The following is a 24,390-nucleotide window of genomic DNA, read 5'->3' as shown; positions in this document are numbered from 1 at the left end:
AAAAAAGATTTTTTTTCTCCTTGCCTTAGTTGGATTAAAAGGAAACACTGAAAATGATATGCTAAAAACTTGAACTTTCAACAACGTGTACTTCTTTAAACCTAGATACTTAAGTCCAGATAAAACCCAAAACAAGCACATTAATTTCTACTTTTCTGCGGTCTATAAAAGATACACCAGGGGGAAAAAAAAGGTATACCCGGGTCCTGGCTTTGGTCCCGGCTTTGGTTTGATAGGCTGTTGCTCTTTCTTCATTAAAGTTTTCTAGAATAAGAGAAAGAAGAATTGACTTAAGTAGGAAAACAACTTCATTGTGTGTAAAATTATAATTTCATTAACGTTCTATTATCAAAGGGAGAAAGAACTATTCCATTCTAATATATATTACAAACCTAAACACTAATGTAAGTTGGTATGTATACCATGAACAGAAACATCCAAAATGCAGTCAGGAATATCAAGGGCCCTAAGTAACCAGGAGCCAGGAGACCACTGGGGAAATACACAACCACACCTGGATGGGACATGAACTTTCAGATTGTACCAACCACAAATGGCTACATTTGTGTTGCCATTCTCAGAATGAGGTTCACAGAGCTGAACTCCAACTTAGCACCTGGTATAGTAACCTATCCTAAATAGACCGACATTAATTATTTTTACTCACACCAGTCAGGGTTCTTGCGCAATAAGTTATATAAGCCTGCAGTTTTGCCTGTATATGCTCTGTCCTTTTCCTCCCTTCTTGGAGCATATTTTAGTTTCCTCCTGAATCAGTGTCTCCTGGGTTGGAATTCCTAAAGACCCCAAATAAACTTTTGGTTTGCTTTGCAGTCTAAGTACTTTCCTGTTTGACAATACTCAGAGGAGAATGACCATTGAGCTCCCTCTAGCACCTTTTGGCACCCAGGAATACAATTCCTACTGATCGTTCCAGGGAGGAAATAGCCATACAAATCTATTACAGATGAGAATTTATTTATTTACTTATGTGTCCTCTGTCTTATAAAAAAGATTCAAGGCAGCTTACAAAAAAATACAGTACATGTGAAAAGGAAAATAAGAAAATTGGATTAAAGGTGAAATATGGATAGGAAAATAATATTTTCTGATATTACATGATGTGTCACACAGATGTGGCTTTCAAATCCCTAGCTATCAAAATGTTATGGACTGAAATGTGTTCCCCCAAAATTCATATACTGAAGCCCTAATCCCCAATGTGACTACATTTGGAAATAAGGTCTTGAGGTTAAATGAGGTCATAAGGGTGAAGTCCTAATCCAATAGAACTTGTGGCTTTATAAGAAGAGGAAGAGATGCCAGGGACACGTGTGCACAGAGAAAAGGCTATGTGAGGACAAGCAAGAAGCAGCCATCTATAAGCCAAAGAGAGAGGACTCAGGATAAACCAACTCTGCTACCATCTTCATCTTAGACTTCCAGCCTCCAGAACTGTGAAAAGATTCATTTCTGCTCTACAAGCTACCCAGTCTGTGGTATTTTATTATGGCAGGCCTGGCAAACTAATACACAAAGTAACAAAGAAAACACAGTAGTTCTAATATTCATAATGTCTATAAGAGAAGCAAACTTCTTGTGAAAATTTTTTCCATGAGTTCTTCAAAAGAAGCCTACTGTAATGTGACAGTCAGCTTCAGCATCATCTGTTCAGCAATTACAACAAATTAATGTAGTTTTTTTTTAACAATATTTCAATATCAGTCAACAGTTAAAAGAACAGCTCGGGAAGATAATTCTACAAGACCACAGAATAACTGGCCATTCCCTCTCCAGTCATTCAGCATGATCCAAAGGTTAAACTGATACCGAGAGGCATTGATGAATTGTGTATCTACTTTATAACCCGCCACGACAATTATTTTGCACAAAATAGCTTTTGAAAAAAAAATGGTCTCAGATAAGAGGAATTTGGGGTAGTCTTGATAAAAGAGTAAAAGGTTAATGGATTTTGGATTGTTGGTTTTGTCTTCCCCTTCAGACTCTATAAGAAGTCAGGAATAGCAAACATCTTGGTTATTGTTATATGGTACGCTCACGATACCACAAGGAAAATGCTTATTTTAGTTTTGCTTTTTACGTTTCAAATATGTGTTTAACCAGTATTTGACAACTGAAGCAAAAGAAGTCTCTTATATAAAATCTCAAAATACATAAAGGATAAATATAAAGACGGAATGTGGAAAAGAGCTGTGTTTGTACTGCAAAAATAGTATTAGGACATAAGAATGATTATTTTTAAATAGTTTAAGCAAATTATAACTCTCTCTTTTAAAGTTAAATTCATTCTGTCTCATACTGCTCTCTCAGATGCAATCTAACTTGTACATGTTAATTTGTATTTTATGCCATTCATTTTTTAAGATCGAAGATTAACTTTTCTTCTATAATTATGCTAGAATGCCACAATAAGCTTGAGAATTAGTTTGTAACATCTCTCAACTACTTGTTACTTTTAGAATTCCCTGCTGTTTTCATTTTCAAAGTAAACAATCATCCTCAAGAATAATACTGTACTTTAAAAAATTATGTACAACATGTAAGTGATAATAAAACATGAAGCAGGATCTATATATTTTAAATGTTGCCCTCAAGATGTTCCAAGACAAGCATGCATGGCTACAAAAATACTAATGACTACAAAAATTAACTTCAACCAATATATTCCATACTTTAGCACAAAACAATGTGCTTGGCTTAGAACACACTGTCCGTATGTGATACTACTATTTATGCTTGCCAACTTAATATTTTTTTAACTGCTTCCTTCTTGGCCAGACTAACTGAATTGGCATGTTCTCCATGATGAAGGGTGTCAAATGTGAAGGCTGCTAAGTAAAACAGCCTCAGACAAACATTCTTGAGGATTTTCATTATTAAGATATTCTCTGATTTTTTCCAGTTACTCCCTTGCAAGTTCATTGAATTCACAACCTCCATTGTGTCCTCTCTTTGTATCTAACAGAATTAGAAACTGGTTTTTGTTTTGGATTTTTTTGGGGGGTGACGGTGGTCTCCTTTTTGCAAAATCAGCAGCAGTCTTTTTATTTAAGAAGTTCTGTGGGATTTTTTATAAGTCTTAGTTTTCTACATATTCATATATTCAAATTTCAAGTCCATTTTGCCTTAATGTTTCAACTCAAATCTCTCTCAAAATCTTTCCTCTTTTCATAGGTATTACCTGCTTCTTTAAACTACTTCGAGCTCTTAGTCACCTGATGACAGTGCATCTGGAGTGACACATTCTAAATACTTGATGTAAGATGTAAGACATTTATTAAACCCTCATGTCAAACTTCTCAAAATTTTGTAACAACCTGTGTGTTATTTGTTCCAAACCACTTTTCAGACTCCTTTGCCCCATGTATTTTCTCAAATTCCACAATTTAACTGGTACCAAGCTTACTTCTGATAATTTACACAATATTATTACACTTCAAGCTTCTTTTTAGAAGTAGCTGTCTAATCCATCAATTATCCTCTTCTTTCCATATTTCATCTGGATTTTTTATCTTTTTGACAATTCTAATTTCCCTCACAGTATAATAATTAAATACTTGTTTAACCACAGATGAAATATGGAAGAAAGCCTTTCACTTTGGTTATTAACTCTAAGACATATTTCTATATTACTAGTATTAGTGTGGAATTCTAGAATATGTTTTCTATAAAAAGGTAATCTATAATTGGCATATTACACCCTCAATACTTACCCCAAATGTGGTGAAAGGATATTTTCTAAGTAGCAAGGAATTTTCATAGTTTTAAACAGTTTTGTGACCCTACCAGAAGTACATATAAACACATCATTAAAGGTAAAATGAAAGGTTTGTTTAAAAGTAGGTAACTGTGAAGAGAAAATCATTAATAGCATATGCATATAAAATTACAATTACACATTAAAACATATGAAATAAACTGAAAATCTTTTTCTGCCAGTCTTGACTATTAACACTTGTGTTTCCCCAGCAGAAGTCAGTCATGTCACTAGCACCTTCTGTGAAATAGCAGTAAGCTGCCTTCCTTACATTGCTCCTACTTCTTGTATAAAAAGTGGTTTAAAGAGAAAAATGTCAATCCCCTTGCACACATGCAGAACTAGAAGGCATCAAACACATCATTCTGGGATTTTTCACAAGTCAGTATCTTTACATTATTAAATTTTAGAGCTTTCCCCAGTACATACAAACCACAGGAGGGTTTTCAAGCCATAGAACCACCTGTAGGAAGTTGTGATAGCCCAGGAAAGCCACGCAGATTCCCAAAAATCTTTTCATGGAGCCAAGAGTCTCCATTTTGGAAGATATTTTTAAATGTGGTATTTTCTTCACATTTCTTAAGAAAAATGGAGGAATCCCAAATATAATGCTGGCCACTCTGTAGTGGCCATGGCCTCAAAAATCCATTCAACTTTCAGATTAAGGAATACTGAAGAAGGTGACCCAGCAAAACACAGGTCATTTATTTACCAGTCACTAGACAAAGTTTCTTAAACCTCTAAGAGAAATCAAAACTATAAGAATTATTCTTTTATATGCAGGAATTTAAGTATAACAGGGTAGATAAAAAAAGACTGATGAGAAGGAGAGAGCTGGATGGAGTAGTTTACATACCAATATAAGTCCCTCTGAGGGTTGAAATCTATTTATAAGAGATATAATAGGGCCTTTGTTTCTAAGAATATGTTCATAATAACCACAGCATAATACTACAGTAAATTCTAAAAACAAAAAATAAGATATTTTAAATGCATGACTGAACTGATGGGAAATTAATTGAATTCTTTTCTGATCAAAAATAACAAGAAATGTTGAATTTACTATTGTATTAGATCTGGAGCCTATATTTACCTTAAAGATAGCATAGCAATTCCTGACAACCTAGAGCCTGGATTTTAATGAGTTACATGCCCTGCAGTTGGAAAACAAATACTGGAGCCAGAGAATGAAAGAATGTCAGAGTTGAGGATACCCCTCAAAAAACCTTAGCATATAAACCAAGATTAAATGATTTCCCTATAGAGAGAAAGGAACAGAAAGATAAAGAGATACTATGAGACTCTCTGTCACGACCTTGGCCCTAGGTGACTTTGGGCTCCAGAACACCCCCACCCCAAAAAAAATGAAAGGCAAAAGCTTAGAATAAAGTGGTCTCAGGTTGGTAATGCTCTAAAGCACCAGGTAAAAGCAAATATCAATCATTTTTAAAAGAAAGCAATTTAAACCCAGGTTTCAAAGAATTCTTACAATATAATATCAAGAAAATGAGCTCAAAATCAGAAAGTTCATTAAACATATGAAAAAAAGCAATCAAGGAGTCAGAATAAACAACAAACTACATATTCAGAGCCTCAAACACTGCAATATTATAAGATATACAGAACATAAAATAGAATGAGCTTTTATTTCTACATGTATAGAAAAATAGATTAAAATGAACCAAAAATTATCAAAATTGACTAAGCTGATTTGGAAAATAACAAGTAGACATTCTAAAGTGAAAAATATAACAACTAAAATCGGTAACTCAATAAAAAGAGAAGAAATAATCTAAGAGAGAAATCAGGGGGAGGGGGGAGGAGACCAGCATGCAGCAATGAGAGACAGAGATGGCAAGTATGAAAAAGAAAAAAGGCAAAGAATGAAATTGAGTGAAAGAAGAAGGGAAGACAAAAAGCATTTGAAGAGATAATGGCAGAGATCTTTTTTTTCAGAATGCTGAAAAACAGTGATTTTCAAATTTAGGGAGCCCAATAAGCAGAATAAATGAAAACAAAACCACACTTATGCATCACATAATAAACTAGCAGAACAATAACAAAAAGTAGTCCTTAGAAGTAGACAGAGACAGAGGAAGGTTACTTACGAAGGAAAGATAACTGGAAAAACATCTGAGTTTTGAAAAGCAACTGCAGTAGCCAGAAAACAGGAGTGATAACATCAAAATGCTGAGAATGTGTGGTGGAGGAGGAAAAAATAAATATACTATAAGTTGAAGTTTTCTACAAACTGACCTGTACTAATATGTCTAAAGGATGTAATTCAAGAAGAGAAATCATCCTGTAGGTCTGAGATGCTAGATACAATGACAAGTAAAAAAAGAAAGCGGGGGAGGGGGGACAGTAAGCATGTAGGTAAACCTAAACAATGAAGTATAAAACAAAATAATTGTCTGCTCTCTTGCAGGTGCCGGTCCACGAGTCAGGCCCACTCCACAGTGCAAATCATGGAAGGAGCCAAGATGCCCTTCAATAGATGACCAGATTAAGAAGATGTGGTCCATATATACAATGGAATATTACTCAGCTATCAAAAAGAACGATTTCTCAAAATTTGCTGTATCATGGACGGGACTGGAGGAGATTATGCTAAGTGAAATAAGTCAAGCAGAGGAAGACAATTATCATATGGTTTCACTCATTTATGGAACATAAGAAATAGGAAGATCAGTAGGAGAAGGAAGGGAAGAATGAAGGGGAGATAAAGAGAAGGGGGAATGAACCATGAGAGACAGTGGACTCTGGGAAACAGACTGAGGGCTTCAGAGGGGAGGGGGGTGGGGGATTGGGATAGGCCAGTGATGGGTATTAAGGAGGACATGTATTGCATGGTGCACTGGGTTTTATATGCAAATAATGAATCATGGAACATTGCATCAAGAACTGGGGATGTACTGTATGGTGACTAATATAACAAAATAAATATTATTTAAAAAAATAAATAATTGTGTCTAATTTGTGAGGTTAACAAAAAGAGAAGAAAAGCTGGGGGAGATGGCAAAGTAGGAAGACCCTGAGCTCATCCCATTCCACATTTAGGCAGTCATCATCCACATCCAAGTCAATAAACTGGAGAGTGAGCGAAGATGGGCTGAACAAACTCCACAACTAAATACAGAGAAGAAACTTCATCTGAAAGTTAGGAAGATCAGAAAGGCAGAGGGAGGCTGCCCATGGGAGGGAGGGCGCTGAATGCAGGAGAGGGCAGGAACCTGGGAAAGACTAATCCCCACAATGTTTGGCTTTGAAAACCAGTTGGGTTGAATTCTGAGAGTTTGTAAAACCAGTGGGACTTGGAGTCTGGAGCTTTAAAAGTCTCCTGAGTCACCAGTGGGCAAGTGGGAAGGGAGAGTGATAGCCGGGTCGCTACCCTTAAAGAGACAGCTGCCTGCATGGAGAAGCAACATAAAAACAGCCGTTTAATGCAATGCCAGGGGCAAATGGGAGACAGATCTGTTCATACTGCTTTTAGAGTGTGTTCAGGGACTTCTCTAAAATCAAGGGCGCTGGCAGATGGCATTTTCCTCCCCCACCCTCCAGCATAAACACACAGCCACCTGCAGGAGGCAGGGCTACACACACTTGCTACTTAACCTGCTAGCAGTGTGCCTGGCTCATGAGTTCTCCTGAGGACTCGCACACTCCAAGCCTGCTAGCATCAGCCCCCTGGGCTTAGTACAAATTTTGTTAAAGCTACGCACCCCAATCAGCTGCCCCAGGGCACAGCTGCCTCAGTGTGCCCTGCTCAGGCACCCTGCAGAGCCCAGCCACGCATACCCCCAGCTACTGTGGTGTGCCAGGCCCAGCTACACCCAGCCAACGTCATGTACCATACCCAGCCTCACACCCCTGGCCACCCCAGCATGCAGTCCACAGCAGCCACAGTACTTTGGGGGATTTGGCATATTTTGCTAATGCTGCTGTCCTGCTCCCAAGTTCGCTGGTGGGTACACTGCCTCAGAGCTGGCCTCCCTAAGTCCTACTAACACCACAGAGAGCAAGTAGAGCCCACGATACGCAGAGAGTCAGTGCAAACAACTGCACTGAAAGAAAAAATGAATCAGACACAACAGCAGGGCATCAGCAACAGACACAGGATATTCTCCTAAAGCATCAGGTTCTGGTGAACAGGAGACACTGCACTGCAGGGCGCTACAGGACTTCTTTTTCATAAAGTCACTACTTTCAAGAACAGAAGGCACAGCTGACTTTCTCAACACACAGAAACAGAAACAAGAGAGGCAGACAAAATGAGGAGACAGAAAAATTTATCCCAAATAAAAGAAGAGTACAAGGCCATGGCCAGAGATCTAAGCAAAACACAGAGAAGTAACATGCCTGATAGAGAATTTAAAGCAATGATCATAAGGATACTCATCGCACTTGAGAAAAAGAGTGGAAGACATGAGTGAGACTCTTAACACAAAGTGAAGGAATAACATAGCAGAGGTAAAGAGCTGAATAAATGAAATGGAGAAACATACTTGAAGGAATGAATAGCAGGATGGAAGAAGAAGAGAAATGAATTAGTGACATAAGAGATAGAGTAATGGAAAGTAATCAAGCTGAACAAAAAACAGAAAAAAGAATTACACAAAATAAGAATAGACTTAGGGGACTCAGTGACTCCATCAAATATAATAAGATTCATATTATAGGAGTCCCAGAAGAGAGAGAAAAGGAGACTGAAAATTTATTTCAAGAAAGAATGCCTGAAAACTTCCCTAATCTGGGAAGGAAAGAGATATCCAGTTACAGGAGGCACAGAGAACTCCCATCAAAACCAGCAAAAGCAGATCTACACCAAGACATATTATAATTAAGTTAGCAAAACACAGTGATAAAGAAAAAATTTTAAAACAGCAAGACAAAAGAAGTCAGTAAATTACAAGAGAAAACCCATAAGGCTAGCAGGAAATTTCTCAAGAGAAACTTGGCAAGCCAAAAGGAAGTGGCATGATATATTCAACGAGCTGAATGGGGGGAAAAAATCTGCAGCCAAGAAATACTCTATCTGGCAAGGCAATCATTCAGAAGAGAAAGAGAGATAAAGAGTTTCCCAGACAAACAAAAACTAAAGGAGTTTGTGATCACTAAACCAGCCCTGCAAGAAATATTAAAGGAGACACTTTGAGTGGAAAGGACAGACCAGAAGTGGCACTATAAAAGTAGGAAACACAAAAGCAGTAAAAAATGAATATATCTATTAAAAAATTAGTCAAAGAACTCACCAACAAAAGGATACAAAATATAATAACATATACCTAATATGCAAGGAGGAGAAAAGAATGGGTTCAAATTTAAGCAACCATCAACTAATATAGACTGCTACATGCAGAAGATATTATACTCAAACCTAATGGTAACCATATATCAAAAACCACTAATAAACATGCAAAGGATAAGAGAAAGAAATCCAAATATATCACTAAAGAAAATCAGCAAAACATGAAAGATGAAAGACAAAAAATGATCAGAAAAAAAAATCTTCAGGGGCGCCTGGGTGGCACAGCGGTTAAGCGTCTGCCTTCGGCTCAGGGCATGATCCCGGCGTTATGGGATCGAGCCCCACATCAGGCTCCTCCGCTATGAGCCTGCTTCTTCCTCTCCCACTCCCCCTGCTTGTGTTCCCTCTCTCGCTGGCTGTCTCTATCTCTGTCGAATAAATGAATAAAACCTTTAAAAAAAAATCTTCAGAAACAACCAAAAGTAATAAAATGGAAATAAATACAGACCTATCAATAATTACTCTGAATGTAAATGAACTTAATGATCCAATCTAAAGAGGGTGACATAATGGATAAAAAATAAGTTCCATCAATATGCTGCCTACAAGAGACTCATTTTAGACCTAAAGACACCTGCGGATTGGAAGTGAGGAGATGGAGAAATATTTATCATGCAAATGGATGTCAAAAGAAAAGTGGAGCAGCAATTGTTACATCAGACAACACAGACTTTGAAAGAAAGACTGTAACAAGAGACAAAGAATGACACTATATAATAATAAAGATAAAAATCCAACAAGATATAAAAATTGTAACTATTTATGCACCCAATATAGGAGCATCCAAATACATAAAACATTTAGTAACAAAAATAAGGGAAGTAATCCATAATCATACAATCATACTGGGGGACTTTAACACCCCCCTTACATCAGTGGACAGATCATCTAAAGAGAAAATCAACAAGGAAACAATGTCATTGAATGACACACTGAAGTATATGAATTTAACAGATATATAGAACGTTCCATCCCAGGTGCCTGGGTGGCTCAGTCAGTTAAGTGTGGCCTTCAGCTCAGGTCATAAGCTCAGGGTCCTGGGATCGAGCCCCACGTCAGGCTCCCTGCTCAGCGGGGAGTCTCCTTCTCCTTCTCCCTCTCTCTGCTGCTACCCCCTCTTGTGCTTTCATTCTCTGTCAAATAAATAAATAAAATCTTTAAAAAAAAAAAAAGAACATTTCATCCTAAAACAGCAGAATACACATTCTTTTCAAGTGCACATGGAACATTCTCCCATAAAACCAGCCTCAATAAATTTAAGATCAAAGTCATACCATGCATGTTTTCTGACCACAATGCTATGAAATTGGAAGTCAAGCACAAGAAAAAATCTGGAAAGACCAAAAATACATGGAGGTTAAATAACATGCTGTTAAACAATCAGTGGGGGAATCAGGAAATCAAAGAAGAAATAAAAAAGTACATGGAAACAAATGAAAATGAAAAACACAATAGTCCAAAACCTTTCGGATGCAGCAAAAGCACTTCTAAGAGGGAAGTTTATAGCAATGCAGGCCTATCTCAAGAAGCTAGAAAAACCTCAAACAACCTGACCTTACACCTAAAGAAGTAGAAAAAGAACAACAAACAAAACCTAAAACCAGCAGAAGGAAGGAAATAATATAGAATAGAGCAGAAATAGGGGCGCCTGGTTGGCTCAATCGTTTAAGCATCTGACTCTTGATTTTGGCTCAGGTCATTATCTCAGGGTCATGAGACTAAGCGCTGCATCAGGCTCCATGTTCAGTGTGGAGCCTGCTTAAGATTCTCTCTTTCCCTCTCCCCCTGCCTCCCCTTCCCAAAAAACCCCAAACACAGCCAAAAAAAAAAGAAAAAAGAAAAAATGAAACCAGGAGCTGATTCTCTGAAAAAGCCATGAATAAAAATGATAAACCTCTAGCCAGACTTATCAAAAAAAAAAGACTCAAAAAAGTAAAAACACAAATGAGAGAGAAGTAATAAGCCATACCACAGAAATACAAATAATTGTAAGAGAATATTATGAAAAACTATATGCCAACAAAGTAGACAACCTAGAAGAAACAGATAAATCCTTGAAACATATTAACTACCAAAACTGAAACAGGAGGAAATAAAAAATTTGAATAGACTGATAACCAGGAAAAAAATTGAATCGGAAATCAAAAAATTCCCAATGAGCAAAATTCCCAAACCAGATGGCTTCACAGGTGAATTCTACCAAGCGTTTAAAGAAGAGGTAATATCTATTCTTCTCAAATATTCCAAAAAAAATAGAAAAGGAGGGAAAACTTCCAAATTCATTCTATGAGGCCAGCATTACCCTGATACCAAAACTGGATAAAGACACCCCTAAAAAAGAGAAATACAAACTAATATCCCTGTTGAACATCGATACAAAAATCCTCAATAAAACCCTAGCAAACTGAATTCAACAATTCATTTTAAAAAATCATTCACCATAATCAAGCAGGATTTACTCCTGGGTTGCAAAAGTGGTTCAGTATTTGCAAATCAATCAACGTGATACATTTCATCAATAGCAGAAAGAATAAGAACCATATGAACATTTCAAAAGACAGAGAAAAAAGGCATTTGACAAAGTGCAATATCCATTCCTGATAAAAACCCTCAACAAAGTAGGTTTAAAGGGAACATACCTCAACATAGTAGGTAATACATGAAAAATCCACAGCTAACATCATACTCAATGAAGAAAAACTGAGTGCTTTTTCCATAAGATCAGGAACAAGATAAGGATGTCCACTCTCACCACTTCTATTCAACATAGTAAAGGAGTCCTAGCCACAGCAATCAGACAACAAAAAAGAAATAAAAGGCATTCAAATCAGTAAGGAAGAAGTAAAACTTACACTATTTGTAGATGACATCATACTACATATAGAAAATCTGAAAGAGTCCACCAAAAAACTGCTAGAACTAATACATTAACCCAGTAAAGTCACGAGTTATAAAATCAATGTACAGAAATCTGTTGCATTTCTATACACCAATAATGAAACAGCAGAAAGAGGAATTATGAAAACAATCCCATTTACAATTGCACCAAAAATAGTAAGATACCTAGGAATAAATCTAACCAAAGAGGTGAAAGACCTGTACTCTGGAAACTATAAAACACTGATTAAAAGAAATTGAAGAGGACACAGAAATGCAAAGACATTCCATGCTCATGGATTAGAAGAACAAACACTACTAAAATGTCTATATGACCCAAAGCAATCTACACATTTAATGCCACCCCTATCAAAATACCAATAGCATTTTTCACATAACTAGAACAATCCTATAATTCATATGGAACCATAAAAGACCCTGATCTTGAAAAAGAAAAGCAAAGCTGGAAACATCACAGTTCCAGACTTTAAGTTACATTATGAAGCTATAGTAATCAAAACAGCAGGGGCACCTGGGTGGCTCAGTTGGTTAAGCATCTGCCTTCAGCTCAGGTCATGATTTCAGGGTCCTAGGACCAAGACCCATGTGGGGCTTCCTGCTCAGCAATGAGTCTGCTTCTCCCTCTCACACAGGAATAAATTCGTTACTGTCAATTAATCTTCAACAAAGCAGGAAAGAATATCCAATGGAAAAAGGACAGTCTCTTCAACAAATGGTATTGGGGAAACTGGACAGCAACATACAGAAGAAAGAAACTGGACTACTCCTCTATACCACACACAAAAATAAATTCAAAATGGATGAAAGACCCAAATGTGAAAAAGGAAACCAAAATCCTAGAAGAGAACACAGGCAGTAACCTCTCTGACATCAGCCGCAGCAACATTTTTCTAGATATGTCTCCTGAGGCAAAGGAAACAAAAGCAAAAGATAAACTATCAGGATTACACCAAAATAAAAAGCTTCTGCACCGTGAAGAAAACAATCAACAAAACTAAAAGGCAACTTACAGAATGACAGAAGATATTTGCAAATGACACATCCAATAAAGGGTTAGTAACCAAAATATATAAAGAACTTACAAAACTCAACACCCAAAAAACACAATCCAATTAAAAAATGAGCAGAAGACATGAATATTTCTCCAAAGAAGATATACAGATGGCCAACAAATACATGAAAAGATGTTCATCATCACTTACTATCAAGGAAATGCAAATCAAAACTACAAGGAGATATCACCTCACAGCTCTCAGAATGGCTAAAATGAACAACACAAAAAACAGCAGGTGTTGGAGAGAATGTGGAGAAAAAGGAGCACTCATGCACTGTAGGTGGGAATGCAAACTGGTGCAGCCACTGTGGAAAACAGTATGAAGTTTCCTAAAAAGTTAAAAACAGAACTACCCTACCCAACAACTGGGTATTTACCCAAAGAATACAAAAACCCTAATTCAAATGGATACACATGCCTCTATGTTTACAGCAGCATTATTTACAATAGCCAAGATATGGAAGCAGCCCAAGCGTCCATCAATTGATGAATGGATAAAGAAGAGATGGTATATCTATAATGGATAATTATCTGGCCATAAAAAATAATGAAATCTTGCCATTTGCAAGGACACGGATGGAGCTAGAGAGTATTATGCTAAGTGAAATAAGTCATAAAAAGACAAATACCATATGATTTCACTCATATGTGGAATTTAAGAAACAAACAAAAAAGAGCAAAGGAAAAAAAGAGAGAGAGAGACAAACCAAGAAACAGATTCTTAACTATAGAGAACACACTGATGGTTACCAGAGGGGAGGTGGGTGGGTGAAACAGGTGATGGGATTAAGGAGTGCACTTGTCTGTGATGAGCAGCAGGTGATACATGGAGTTGTTGAATCACTGTATTATATACCTGACACTAATAGTACACTGTATGTTAACTGTACTGGAATTAAAATAAAAATTTTTTAAAAATAAGCAACAACTAAACTTTGGTAAAGGCAATCTCAGATTTCTATATCAGATGGGAAGAGGGTCAAGATACTTCAAGTTAAATTCATATATTAAAATCTATAGGTTAAGCACTTACAAAAGTAAAAACAAGAATATAAATGTCAAACTAGTATAAGGAAAACTAGTACAATGCCAAACTAGTACTAGGAAAAATGGAACAAAAAGGAAAAACATGTCAATAAATTTCCAAAAAAGACAACAAAGGGGTGGGGAAAAAGGGAAAACCGGAAAGAATAAAGAGCACAAAATAAAAGGGGTAGAATTGCATCTAAATACATTTTTTAAAATACAACAGTATGACATTTACAAAGAAGAAATAATGGTGGCCTAGAAATATGTGAAAAATTCTCAGCCTTATTTGTCATTAGCAAAATGCAAATTAAAATCACAAAGAAATATTTCATGCCCACCAAATTGGCAAAGGTTAAAATTTTGACATATTAAGCGTTGCCAAGTATATGAAGCAATGGGAACTCCCGTAAGCTGCTGCTGGAAGAGCAACAGTATTTGCTAGTGCCTGGGAGAACTAAACATATGCCCACTGGCCAGCACGGCCATTCAACTAGAGGCGATCAATTATGTACATAGCCAATAATCAGTTATTGAGCTCCCACTGCCGAAGCCCAGCCCGCCTGCCTCAAGGGCTGAAGGAATCAATAACCCAGCATCTATATAACCCATTCTTGATGCAGCAGGATGCAGGTTCACATGGATGCTGAGAATTCTTTCCCTAGAGAAACTCTTGCCCCTATACTTCAGAAGACATGGGAAAGAATGTTGCAGAACTGTTCATAATAGGAAATAACTAAAAAGGGAGTGGGGGCAAATATTTCTCAGCAACAGAAAGAATAATCAAATTGTAGTTTAATCATTCAATGGGATGTTGTACATCAATGAAAATGAATGAAACACAGGGGCACACACTGACATTTACGAAGATTGATGGATCTCGAAAATACAGTGTCGAGGAAAAAGGGAGACAGACATCATGATGCCATATACATAAGGTTAAAAACAAGCAAAAGTAAACAAAATGCTAATTAGAGATATGTGTATATGTCTAAAGTTCTAAACAAAAGCGAGGGAATGATGAGCATACAGTTGGGTTTCTTCAGGATATGAAGACAAAGAAAAGACACACAGTTCTATGAAGTTTGCTTTAGTATTATCCTTTAAGATACATAGATACAGATAGAGAAGTACAATGTGCTATTGTATATAACTGACAAATAAAATGAGAAATTTTTAAAATAATACAGTAGAAAAATTCCTTGAACTTATGATAAGCATCTCTCCCCTTGAGAAAAAGAAGAATGAAAAGACCTTGGGAATGCATAGTTTTTTCAGGTGTACCATTTCCTAGGACACGATATGGCTCTGAGTATCTCCTGAGGTTTGTGTGTGCTCTTGGAAACTCTAAAATTCAAGGATGCTGAGGAACAGAGCAGCTGTCGCCAAGTATGGGTTGTTTCATTCTGAAGTCTTAAACTGTATGAATCTGTAAATACATGTGGTTGATTTTTTTTGTAGGCTAGAATTAAAAGGACAGATTGAGGAAATGAGTTTCCATTTTACACTCTGGGGGCATTCTATTATGCTTGTGTTCGTACTGGTGTTGAAGTTGATGCTGAAATAGATACAAGGTGCTTATTTGATTTTGAATATGTTTCCACTTAGGATTAAACTAACCTCCCAGGTAGTTAATTTATTACTAAACAAGTCAGTTACAAACTGAACAGTACTTTAAATTTTTGAATTCAATCCTTTTCATTTATATATCTGTTTGGGATTTATTGGAATGTGAAACCACTGTAAATGCGAGTTTGGTCATCATCATGAGATTTATGTACTCTGGTAGATCTGGAACTGTATCACAGAACTAATAAATTCTTATAGCTAATAATAAGAACCTATAAAGTGCTTTATGTACATTTTCTTCAATCTTCACCAAGACTCTGCAAAATAGATATTTTAATTCCCTTTTGCTAAGGAAGTTGAGAATTTAATATCTTCACCTTGATTACACAAGTAGGAAATGGTTTGGATTCAGACTCAATATACTACTCTCTTCAAAAGATGAAACTGGTGACACAAGCAGATTTTTAATCACTGCAAACAGAATACAGTGAACAAAGATAGCCCTGGAGTTTGTTAGGTTTTTAATTGACTGACACTCAGCAATTTTGTTTTCCACTTTTACTTCTTTTAGAAAAGATCCCATGGGGGCGCCTGGGTGTCACTGTGGTTAAGCATCTGCCTTTGTCTCAGGGCATGACCGGTGTTGTGGGATCGAGCCCCACATCAGGCTTCTCTGCTATGAGCCTGCTTCTTCCTCTCCCACTCCCCCTGCTTGTGTTCCCTCTCTCCCTGGCTGTCTCTATCTCTGTCGAATAAATAAATAAAATCTTTAAAAAAAAAAAAAGAAAAGATCCCATGATTTTGTAGGGAGTCAGTAGGACTTACTCATAATGGGATTTAGAACTGAGAGTCAAATGCATTGAGGTCAAAGGTCCCAGCCCCTTAACTACAACTTGATTACCACTCCTTATTTGAAGGACTTTTACAGTGAATTATATAAAACAGTTCTCAAACTTTATGTGCTTATAAATCACAAATCTGATTCCTAGAGACTCAGGATACACTTGAACGGATATATCAGCTTATTGAAATTGCCCAGATTAATCCATTTGGGTGAAAACTCTAATTATCAAAATATCTGGCATATTTTCCCAGACCAATTTTGACATTCAGTGTAGTTCTATTTCATTATTTGAGAATGTGTTTCTAATAGCTCTGATTGATTATAATCTCACTCCTCAACTTTCACAAGACAATGCATCCTGTCCCACCATGTGACTCTAAATTCAACACAGCATAGCTCTACTTCAAGTATTTGTCAAGAAAAAATATTACTCTGTATACACTGTCACTGCTTACCAAAGCTCTCTTAAAAGGCAGAGTATCGTGGGGAGCAGTGTTTCTAAAACTTTAATATGCTTATAAATCACTACTGATCCTGAATCAACAGATATGGGGTGGGGTCCTGAAATTCTACTTTTGTAACAAGTTCCTAGATGATAACCATGCTATTGAGTCATGGAGTGGGAAGGGCCTAAGCGATATCCCTCCACTCCTCAACCTATCCTAAAATCTACTCTGATTTAAACTAGCCCTGCAGAGAACTGGATACCATGTTACCTAGTAACCTAGGTTACCTGGAGGGTCTTCTAATGAGTGTGGGAGGAGGTTAGAAAAAAGAAAAAGAGAAACCAACAAGAGAACTGCCTGACAAAATGAGAATGATTCCAGAAAAGAGCAATGAGGGGGAAATCCATTACAGAAAGAAGAATCAACAATTGTACAACTCCTTTTGGTCAACACGGAAAATATAATAATAATTACAGTAAGATTGATGCAACATCTTTAAGTCATTTTTTTTCCCTTTTCCCTCTCCCTAATAATATTATCATGGCTGTGTTTTTCACTCCCTTGGGAACTTGGGTCTCTTTTGTCTTCCTTTTAGAGAAAATTTCAAACAACCTGTTATTCATTTTTCTGCAAATGTTTTCTGAACGTCTGCCTTATGACAGGTACTATTCCAGGCACTGGGGCTGCATTAGTGATCTTAAAAGTCCTCAGCCTTGTGGAGCCTACATGTTAGAGAGGAAGGCCAGGAGTAAACCAATAAAGAGACACACAATATACTCTCAGGTCGGAGTTCCTTATAGGATGACAATAAAGGCAGTGATGCTCTTTTAGGTGGGGGCCAGCAAAGGACTCTCACAGGAGGTTGAATCTATCAGCAAGATATAATCACATCTGCCTAATTCTGCCATTAGGAATCATACAAACATGGGCATTCCAAAATTAATTCCAGGATATCTTACACCAAGAATCAAGAACAATGCATATACGATCATGATATTTTCCTTAATAATATGTGTGGGTGTTTTCATATAAGTGTGTATGTCTGCCCTTATCTCTTTATCTTCCTTATCTACCTCTCTACCTTCATCTACTATTACCGCGGCTACAGGTCTATGATTCCTTATCTGAGACACAGAAATCCAAAAAGCTTGGAAAACCAACAAATTTATCTTAATTCCTATGAAGGAAAACTTAATTCACCTGACCTTTGGTGGCAAAAACTGACCTGAACCAACTTAAAAAGGCCTATATAGCGGCCTCTCTCTCTCCCATAATGAGAATATTCATATGCTTTACTGCAAAATATATGTTTTCATTACAGCTTTCACTGCCAATCTGCATATCTTCTTACCTTTCTAAAGTTTGAAATTTTCTGAATTTCTAAGTATATCTGGCCCCAAGAGTTTTGAATAAAGGATTATGGATCTGTACAACTATTACAAGGTACAACTATTAACTACTGTTTCTGCATGTGCTACAAAACTTTACCTTTTAGTAGCCCTGTATTTGTTACTCCAAATCATTTCATCTCATTAGCTGAAGCTTGAAAACATTGCACCTAACCCAGCTGTTGTTTAATGAATACACCTGACTTAAACCTTTTTCCCCCTAATCGTTTAAAAAGGTAAACTACAGCAAATCTGACTCAATGCAATATTAGCCATGACAATATCCAAGCCTGGATACCAGCACTTTGTATGTCTACTCGAACTTTCTATGTCTACTTACTATTACTACTGAAGTTTTCATTCATATTCAACATCCATGTCTAATGCATTTTGTTTGATGAAAACAAGCTAATTAGTGTTGAACCTTCCCTAGTTCATAAATTTATTCCTAAGAACATTAAAAGGAAGTCAAGTGAGACATGTTCAGTAACAGATGTTTGCCTTTTTTGGCTGCCTTTTTACAGTTTGTTCTCTTTCATTACTTTTTAAGAAATTTAGTTAATGTTCCTTTTACAAGAGAACAAGCGTACCTAGCTTCCCAGCAGATGGGGGGTGAGAGGGGATTCCCCAGGGCAGGCACAGTCTGTTCATTCCCATAACCTAATGTCTACCCAAACGCTCTCTGCATTCAACTTTCACTTTCATCCAGGTTTTGGTAGCAATCACACTCCAGCTTAAAAAAGAATACATATGTTGACTGGAAACTGTAGAATTAAAACTACTGTGAGCACTCTTACCAACATACATGGGTATATCTCTCAAATATCTTTCCCAAATGGGGATATCTCAGAATAAAGGATCAACATTATTGAGAATTTGGTTGAATCTTTTGGCTTCCACAATAAAGAAAGATTGTGAAATGGCTTCCAAAAGTAAAAATCCAATGGTCCTTTATAATAAATGAGAAGTATAGATTAAGATTTTTCTCTATACAATTAAACTGATACAAAAATACAAATTTAAGATTATCACATTTATTTATCCAACCTTCCACTTTTGAATATTATTTAGTCTGGATTGGACTGTGATGTGGTTTAAGCGGTAGTACGCTGGAAATCTAAGTAACATTGCAATCCAAATCTTGCACTCACCAAGAGTGCTTTCTTTTAAAACTTTGTGCAAATACTTAAATATAAGTCTTGACCAATTTATTGTGACTATTCCTCTTGACCTATTCATTGTTAAAGGAATTTTTCATGGAGCACCTCCTTTATTTTTCCCAATAAGTATCATAACTAGGACAACCGTAGGAATTTTTTTTTTATTTTAAAGATTTTGTTTATTTATTATTAGAGAGAGAGAGACAGCCAGTGAGAGAGGGAACACAAGCAGGGCGAGTGGGAGAGGAAGAAGCAGGCTCCCAGCGGAGGAGTCTGATGTGGGGCTTGATCCCATAATGCCAGGATCATGCCCTGGGCTGCAGCCAGACGCCTAACAACTGCACCACCCAGGCACCCCAACAGTAGGAATTTTTATCTAGAAGGAAAGATTCAATAAAATAAAATAAATGATGGCTATAATAAAAGTAAATATCCACTTCATTCTATCATAAAGATTAAAAACTTTAGAAATTAATGATTGCCAGGGGCCAGGATGAGGAAGGAATGGGGAGACTGCCAAAGCATATGGGGCTTTTTTGGGGGGGCTGATGAAAATGTTCTGAAATAGGTAGTGGTGATGGTTGCATAACTTTGTGAATAAACTAAAAACCACTGAATTGTATACAAGGAAATACTGAATTCTATGAGCTATATCACAATAAAGTTTTTATTTTAAAAAGATTAAAACTTTAATATTTTATAGGAAAAGAAATACACATTTCAAAATGAAAGCATGAAGGTTGATGATAAACGTACACTAGGCATCACTACTCCTTGAAGTTAGACCAAAGCAAATAAACAAAAAAGTAAACAGATAAGAGTAAACTACTGGAATGCTGTTCAAAATGTTAAAAAATCATAGTGATTTAGCTGTTAACTCAGTGCCTATATTAAACCTAAGCTTACTGCAGGATTTTCAAAAAGTAACTTTATTTCTATCCAAAATGACAAAAAAGAATTAAGAAATTATGTGAACAAATACAAATTTTAAATTTAGTAGTTGTGATGATCTGTGCTAATGCTTACAAATACCAGAAAATCAAATCAGATGACCTTTTTTTAATCAAATGCAACCCACCAGGGAGAAAACCAGGAGTATGAAAATAATTAAAACACCTCCCCAGTGTTTTGCAGAAGGGAAGGAGAAGCTCAGAGAGAAGAAAATGAGATGGGGGAAAAAGAAATGAGTAAACATGCTTTACATATTAAAACTTAACTATTTTTTATTATGTAATAAAATCCTTCAAGAGAATATCCACAATCTTCTGCCAGTACAATTTGGTAAAGAATTACCAAAAAAAGGGTCACCTGGGTACCTCAGCTGATTAAGCGTCTGCCTTAGGCTCAGGTCATGATCCCAGGGCCCTGGGATCAAGCCCCACATCAGGCTCCCTGCTCGGTGGCGGGAAGCCTGCTTCTCCCTCTCCCTCTGCCTGCTCCTCCCCCTGCTTGTGCTCTCTCTTTCTCTCCCTCTCTCTCTGTGTCAAGTAAATAAATAAAATTTTTAAAAATTACAAAAAGATACCTAAATTTCCAAGTTAAAAGAAGAATATCTCCCTAGATTCTTTACCAAAATGGCTCAAGAAAATTCTCCAGAGAAAAGTATTTAGAAAGTTCATGCTAAAATAAAGTCAGTTCATTCTGTGGTCAAAATTAAGCTTATGTGGATTAAAAGCAGTGTCACCTTAAAAATTTGACAGCAGAGTAGGAGGATACTAGGCTCATCTCATCCCATGAACATAACTCGATAACTATCAAATCACCCTAAATACCCCAGAAATCAGCCTGAAGACCTGACAGAACAAACTACACAACTAAAGGGAAAGAAGAGGCCACACTGAAGAACGTAGGAAGTGCAGAGATGTGGTTTAAAGAAAAAACATATCGTGGCTACTGCAAAGGGGAGAGAGCCATGGTCATGAAGAAGGGTGACAGAGAGGGGAGCACACAGGGGAACACACAAGGAGAATGTTTCCCCAAAGCTACTGGCTTGGAACATGAGAGGGCCTAAATTTTATGAGTTCTTGCAACCAGTGGGGCTTAAAGCCTAGAGTTTTAAAGGTCAGCAGATTTGGCTGGGATAGAGCCAGGAGGCCACTGTGCTGCTCCTGGAGAGAAGGCAGCCAAACAACCTAGCAGCAGATAACATGGAAACATCAATCTGAGAAACATCTGCAGTACACAGGGGAGAGTTATTCACTATTCTAAGAGCACTTCCCTGAGTGGCAGCTTTCAAGGAGAAGCCTCTCTGGGAACAAAAGAGCTGATAGGTGCCATTTCCCTCCCCTGCTCCTCAGCATAAACACAGAGCCACCTAAGGGAAGCAGCTCAGCACAGACACTAGCTGCCTAACTTGCTTACACCAACAGCCACCCCCCAGCACTCAGGCAGGACTGCCCTTCTCAGTCAACCTTGCCTCAGTCCCAGCAAGGTGGGCCCTTCCTCCAGAAACCAGTGCAGGCCCCTGCCCACACCACATCTCCTGACCAGAGAGTTCTGCTGCGGGGCTTCAGTTCTGGTGGATTGGTGTCAGGTCTCACTTCACAAGCAGACCAGAGCACACCTAGTTAAAACTCACCACATTCAGGTCAGGGACCAAACACTGCCCACAGCAGGCAAGGAGAGCCTCTGCAGACAACAGGCCTGAAGGATATAGCAGCCAAAAACCAATAGCAAAGTGCACAAGCACACATTGGAAACACTCCCTGAAGCACCAGGCCCTAGACACTATATGACCTCCTCTTCATAAGGCCGGTAGTTTTAGGAGCAGAAGACATAACTGGCTTTTCAAACACAAAAAAGGCAGAGACTTAAACAAAATGCCAAGACAGATGAATTTATCTCAAATGAAAGAACAAGATTAGAGCCACAGCCAGAGATTGAAGTGAAACAGATATAAGTAACATGCCTGATGAAGAATTTCAAGAATAATCATAAGGATACTCACTGGGCTTGAGAAAAGAAGACATCAGCGAAACCCTTACCACAGAGATAAAAGAGTTAAAAAAGAACCAATCAGAGATGAGGAATACAATTAATGAGATTAGAAACAGGCTTGATGCAATGAACTGGCTGTAAGAAACAGAGAAATGAATTAGTAACCTAGAAGACAAAATAATGGAAAGTAATGAAGCTGCACAAAAGAGAGAGAATTATGCAATATGAGAACAGATTTAGGGAACTCAGTGACATATCAAACAATAACATTCTTATTGTAGGAGTCCCAGCAGAAGAACTGAGAGAAAAGGGGGCAGAAAATTTTAAGAAATAATAGCAGAGAACTTCCCTAACCTGGGAAAGGGAACAGACATCCAGCTCCAGGAGGCACAGATAACTTCCATCAAAATCAACAAAAGCAGGCCAACACCAAGACATATTGTAATTAAATTTGCAAAATATAGTGATAAAGAAAAAAAAGTCTTGAAAGCAGCAAGACAAAAGAAGTCTTTAACTTAAAAGGAAAACCCATAAGGCTAGCAGGAGATTTTTCAACAGAAGCTAGGCAAGCTAGAAGGGAGTGGAATGACATATTCAAAGTATTTGCTGGGGAAAATCTGTAGCCAGGAATACTCTATTCAATAGCAAGGCCTCTCTAGGAAGTCTTCTATTTACTTGGAATAAAAGGAGAGATAAAGAGTTTCCCAGATAAACAAAAACTAAAGTAGTTCATGACCACTAAACCAACCCTGTGAGAAATATTAAAGGGGACTCTTTGAGTGCAAAGGAGAGAATAAAAGAGACAAAGACAAGAAAGGATCAGATAAAATCTCCAGAAACAATGGCAAATAATAAAATGGCAATAAATACATATCTATCAAAAATTACTCTGAATGTAAATGGGTGAAATGCTCCAATCAAAGACATGGGGTGTCAGAATGTATAAGAAAACAAGATCCATCTATATGCTGCCTATAAAAGACTCGTAGATCTAAAGACACCTGCAGATTAAAAGTGAGGGGGAGAAATATTTATCACACAAATGGATGTCAAAAGACAGAGAAGAAGTACTTACACTGGACAAACTAGACTTTTTTGTTCTTGTATTGCTTTTATTCTGCTTTGGTATCAGGGTAGTACTGGCCTCATGGAATGATTTTGAATGTGTTCCCTGTATTCCAATATTTGTAAGATTTTGATAAGATTATCATTAATTATTTTTTTAAATGTTTGGTAGACTACACCAATGAAACTATGTGGTCTTGGGCTTTTCTGTGCTGGGAGATTTTTTATTACTAATTCAACTTTCATTCTTGTTATTGGTCTAAGAAGATTTCCTATTTCTTGGATTCAAGATTCAAGATCCCATCATGGGAACTTGTGTGTTTTTAGGAATTATCTGGAATTTTTTTTCCAAAGACTTCTGATTTGTTAGTATATAATTGTTTATAGTAATCTGTTATCACACTATGTGTTTCTGTGGTTATCCGTTCTATTGTTTTCTCTTCCATTCTTCATTTTGGTTTTTGAGTCTTCACTCTTTTTTTTTCTTAGTTAATGTAGTTAAAGCACTGTACTTCTATTTATTTGGAAAAACTGGTCATTATTTTCAATGTTATGTTACTGTTTATTCTAGTCTCATTTATTTCTGATTTTTCTTTGTTACTTCCTTTCTCTACTAAATTTCAGCTAAGTTTCTTCTTTTTCTAGTTCTTTGTGGTGTAATGTTGTTTATTTGAACTTTTCTTCTTAATACAAGCATTTATAGCATAAATTTCACTCTGACATCTACTTTGCTGCATCCCATAGGTTGGAATATTGTGTTTTCTTTTTCTTTTGTTTGAAGACATATTTTGATTTGCCGTTTGATTTCTTATTTGGCCCATTAGTTGTGCAGTAGCATGTTATTTAATATTTACATAATAAATATTTAATATTTACATTGTAGATTTTCTAGCTTTGTTTTATTGTTGATCTTTAGT

The 24,390-nt window shown here is 36.9% G+C and overlaps 1 protein-coding gene across 1 annotated transcript in view; it reads right to left on the bottom strand.

Moving 5' to 3' along the window:
- IQCM (IQ motif containing M) overlaps positions 1–24,390 on the bottom strand; it is a 452,018-nt gene that overhangs the window by 239,781 nt on the left and 187,847 nt on the right. The window contains 1 exon segment of the mRNA XM_034661734.1: positions 200–264. Coding sequence (XP_034517625.1) covers positions 200–264 — 65 coding nt within the window.

Source organism: Ailuropoda melanoleuca, chromosome 5 (genome assembly GCF_002007445.2).
Source record: "Ailuropoda melanoleuca isolate Jingjing chromosome 5, ASM200744v2, whole genome shotgun sequence".
Classification (NCBI taxonomy): domain Eukaryota; kingdom Metazoa; phylum Chordata; class Mammalia; order Carnivora; family Ursidae; genus Ailuropoda; species Ailuropoda melanoleuca.
The sequence above is the reverse complement of the archived record's forward strand: the minus strand, read 5'-3'. Positions and strand labels throughout refer to the sequence as shown.